The following is a 4,431-nucleotide window of genomic DNA, read 5'->3' on the forward strand; positions in this document are numbered from 1 at the left end:
TAAGGGAATCGTGCCTGTGCCACCCGCTTGGGAACAGGAAACTTTTCCGCGCCGCTTCTCGGCTGCTCGCTCGCGCGCTCTGCCTGTCTGCCTGTCCGTCTGTCTGTCGCGGTTCCCACAGCCGATGCCCCCCCCGCCGTCCTTTTGCCGAGCCCCGGCTTTGCGCTCCCCCCGCGGCCCCCTGCCAGCCGGGGGGGGTCCCGGCAGCGCGGGCTGAGCGCGGGGGGCCCGGAGCCGCGGCGGGGGCTCGGGGCGGCGCAGTCACGGCGGGGACACGTCCCTGCGGCCGGGGGGCGCGGGGGGAGCCCCTGCCTGCTGCCGGCCGGCTCTACAGCGGGACCCGGCGGCCCCGTCAGGTGAACTCGCCGGGCCGCTGCTGTTACTTGGGGCCGCCAAACACCGGCAGCGCAATCCGGAGGCAGATTTCTCGGGCGATAACAAAGCCACGTCGCCACTTTAGGGCTCTGCCACAAATCCTTAGGAGCAAAAAAAAAAAGAAAAAAAAAATCACCGCGAAGAGGGAGGGGGGGATCCAGTGTCTTGCACATCCAGTGCGAGGGTCTCCAGGCGGTAAGGGGTCCTTTGATCAAGAAAATCCAATTATTTGTGTATATACATTTCCCACATAGTGATTACTTCATTAATTGTCCCGCCTTTATCTCCTCCCTTCCCATCCCCCCTAATAATCAGTTCTTTTATCCAGACCAACAAACACACCATAGGAGCTTTGTGGATTCAAAGGATTTGCTTTCGCTTCTGAAAGAGCCGCTATTCTTTGATGATTGGGTAGCGGCAAACTTCAAAGCCATAAATCTTCCCTCTGACTGGCTGGCGGCCCAGCAAAGTCCTTATCAAATTCTTGGAGGTGATCCTGGTGCAGGCAGACGGGCCGCGGAGATCGCGCGGCGCGGGGGGGTGGCACAGGCACGGAGGCGAGGGGAGCGGAGCGGGAGCGGAGGGGAAGCGAAGCGAAGCGAAGCGGGCAGCTCCTCGCCTTCCCCGCGGCGCCTCCATGCCTCGGCAGTGCCCCGGCGCCGTCCCCTCGCCCCGGGCGCAGTAGCCATGGCCGCGGTGGCCGTCCTCCGGAACGACTCCCTGCAGGCTTTCCTCCAGGTCAGTACCCGCGGCTCCGGGCGCATCCCCCCCGGGGCTCCTTCGGCCGGGCGGGCCGGTGGCGGCGGGCAGGGCCGCGGGGAGCGCCCCGGGGCGGGGGGCGCGGGGCGGGGGCAGCTCCGGGGCAGGCGCGGGGGCAGCGGCGCTGGCCGCGGGCGGGAGCGGGGTGCGGGCGGCCCCGGGGCGGGGGGCGCCGGTGCCGGTGCCCGAGCCGGAGCCGGTCCGGTCCCGGCGGCTGGGCGTGCGGTGCCTTCGGAAAGTTTGCCGCCGGTGCGGGGAGCGGCGGGGCTTCACGGGAGCGCGCAGGCGGGCGGGGGCGCAGAAAGTTTCCCGTGGGGCCGGCGAGTAACGCGCTGCTCTTCCCCCCTGCCTCCCGCTCCGCGCAGGACCGCACCCCCAGCGCCTCCCCGGACTTGGCCAAGCACTCGCCGCTGGCTCTTCTGGCCGCCACCTGTAGCCGGATCGGACAGCCGGGCGCGCCGCCCTCGGATTTCCTGCAGGTCTCCTACGACCCGACGCTGGGATCCCCCTCCAGGATCTTCCACCCGTGGAGCGGCGAGATGCCCGCGCACTCCCCGGGGGGGCTGCCGCCGCCGCACCCCAGCCTGGGGCTGACCCCGCAGAAGAACCACCTGCAGCCCTCCTTCGGGGGGGCGCACGAGCTGCCCCTTACCCCCCCGGCGGACCCCTCCTACCCCTACGAGTTTTCCCCCGTCAAGATGCTGCCCTCCTCCATGGCCGCCCTGCCGGCCAGCTGCCCCCCCGCCTACGTCCCGTACGCCGCCCAGGCCGCCCTGCCGCCCGGCTACTCCAACCTGCTGCCGCCGGCGCAGCCCTGCCGGCAGCTCTCGCCCAACCCGCCGCCCGAGGACATCCCCTGGTGGAGCATCCAGCAGCCCGGCGCCCCGGCCGGCTGCGGCCACCGCTTCCCCGCCGCCGCCGCCGCCGCGCTGCCGCGGAGCCTGGTGCTGGGCCACTCGGACTTCGCCCAGTACCAGACGCAGATCGCCGCCCTGCTGCAGACCAAGTCTCCCCTGGCGGCCACGGCCAGGAGGTGCCGCCGCTGCCGCTGCCCCAACTGCCAGTCGGCCGCGGGCAGCGCCCCGGAGGCGGAGCCGGGCAAGAAGAAGCAGCACATCTGCCACATCCCGGGCTGCGGCAAGGTGTACGGCAAGACCTCGCACCTGAAGGCGCACCTGCGCTGGCACACGGGCGAGCGGCCCTTCGTCTGCAACTGGCTCTTCTGCGGCAAGAGCTTCACCCGCTCCGACGAGCTGCAGCGGCACCTGCGGACTCACACGGGCGAGAAGCGCTTCGTCTGCCCCGAGTGCGGGAAGCGCTTCATGCGCAGCGACCACCTGGCCAAGCACGTCAAGACCCACCAGAACAAGAAGCTGAAGGCGGCGGCGGACGGCGTCAAGCGGGAGGACGGCCGCGACCTGTGACCGCCGCGCGGGGCAGGGACCCGGGGCGGGGGGCGCACGGCGCCGGGAGGAGCCGCGGGGCCCCGGTCGCGGTCCCGGTGCCGGTCCCGGTGCCGCCTCCCCCCGGTGCCGCCCGGGGCGCGGCCTTTGGGGCGGGAGCGGGGCGGCCAGCCCGGGGCCCGGCCCTCGGTGCTTTCAGGGGAAAAGACTGGCGTTGGGTGTACAGGTTATTTAACGGTTCTGTTCGGACACGAGTGTTCCCTCCCTCCTCCTCCTCCTCCTCGGCTCCGTGCGGGGCCCCCGCATGAGATGTTTCTGTAAAGCGACCCGCGATTGCAGCGTGATACCAATAAACACGTTAACACTGGGGCCGCGCTGGGGGCGTCCCGCCGCGTCGCCGTCGTTTGATCGCCCCGGGGCTCCCCGCTGAGGCGCGGCGGGGCCGGGCCGAGCCCCCGGCGGAGCGCAGCGCCCCGGGACGGGGGAGGCGCCCGGCGGCCGCCGCAGGGAAACTCCTCCGGGAGCTCCCGCTGCCCGCGGCCGGCCCGGGCTGTATTTATTTATTTTTTTTCCCTACACGTGGAGCCGTGAGCGTAAAGGGGAGCACGTGGAGCCGCCGCTGGGAGTCACTGTGCGGGCCCGTGCGGCGGGCAGGGTCTGGCTGTGAGCTGAGGTCGGCGGGCAGGGACAGCCGCCTCGGGGCCCGGCTGCAGGGCCGGAGGCAGCCAGCCCTGCCCTGCCCTGCCCTGCCCTGCCCTGCCCTGCCCTGCCCTGCCCTGCCCTTCTCTTCCCTGCCCTGCCTGAGGATGCCTGTGGCGCGGCACTGCCCAGACGTGCCTTCAGCACCGTACCTGTGAGCAGACCTGCGGAGTTTAAGGGCAAAATGCCCGCCCTCCTCCCCGTGTGCCGAAATGGCGGCCGCTCTGCTGCTGAGGGGAAGGTGCTCGGCCCAAGGCTGTGTTCCAAAGCGCTTGGGAGCAGTTCGAGCTTTCAGGGTTTCCAATGTGTCATTAGGCATCGTGTCAGTTTAGGCTTACATTAACGTTGGCAAAGTTATTTGAAAATAATGGATATTTTTCTGTAGCGACTTCCCTATTCCTTTTTCTGACTGAAAATTGTATAAAACAAACCGATGAGGAACCTGATCAATCGTTTGCTAAATCTGGCTTTTAAACATCGAGAATATGCTTTTTCACCTTGTATTTTCACCAAGTCAGCTCTGTTCTCTGTTTGCCTAATGAGACAGACAAACAAGAAGTGCTGCCTGAAACTTTGCTCGGACTAAGCTGGAGCCAGACTGCCGCAGATGGGTTCCTCTGGTGGCAGTTGTCAAACAAGCTCTGGCACAGCCGTAATTACAGAGATCCCCTTGGCCGTGGCATTCGGAATCAAGAGAAACAGCAACTCGATAGATGTTCATTGCAGTAGAATGTGTAAAACTGATGTGTGTATATGTGTGTTAAATACTGGAAAGAATATATTCTCTCAGGAAATAATGAGATGAGACAATACCAGCAGAGCTCTCACATCTAAAATAATGAGAAGTTAATGGACGGTTACTACAGTACAGCTATTCAACAGTATTTTAGTGTTTATCATTCTGACTTAATTTCTCACACCAAAGTCTTAGGGTCAAATAATTTAATTAAAAAAACAATCAGTTGTTTTCTTTGCTACTACAGCTCCTTCTGTAAGCTGTCCTATGATAGAAAGCATTGAGCAAAATACCTTTGGCATCACTGGTTAGCACTCTTGCCAGAGATTTAGTCTCTAGAAGCACGTTGAAGGATACGATAGAGATTTAGTGATACCGAAGGAGCACCAGCAACGGAGGCAGTAACAGACACAGTCCAGTTCTCTTTAAACAGACACAGTCCAGTTCTCTTTAAAGTTC

At 64.5% G+C, this 4,431-nt stretch overlaps 1 protein-coding gene across 1 annotated transcript; it reads left to right on the forward strand.

Annotated features, from left to right (window-relative positions):
* Nucleotides 1-441: 441 nt before the first annotated feature.
* SP5 (Sp5 transcription factor) lies at nt 442-3,892 on the forward strand (the record flags this gene model as incomplete). The annotated part of the gene is made up of 2 exons (XM_068686713.1): nt 442-1,113; nt 1,500-3,892. Coding segments are annotated over 2 exons (1,731 nt in total), but the record flags the coding sequence as incomplete, so codon positions are not given.
* Nucleotides 3,893-4,431: the final 539 nt, after the last annotated feature.

The sequence above is a fragment of the Anas acuta genome, chromosome 6, assembly GCF_963932015.1.
Source record: "Anas acuta chromosome 6, bAnaAcu1.1, whole genome shotgun sequence".
NCBI lineage: Eukaryota > Metazoa > Chordata > Aves > Anseriformes > Anatidae > Anas > Anas acuta.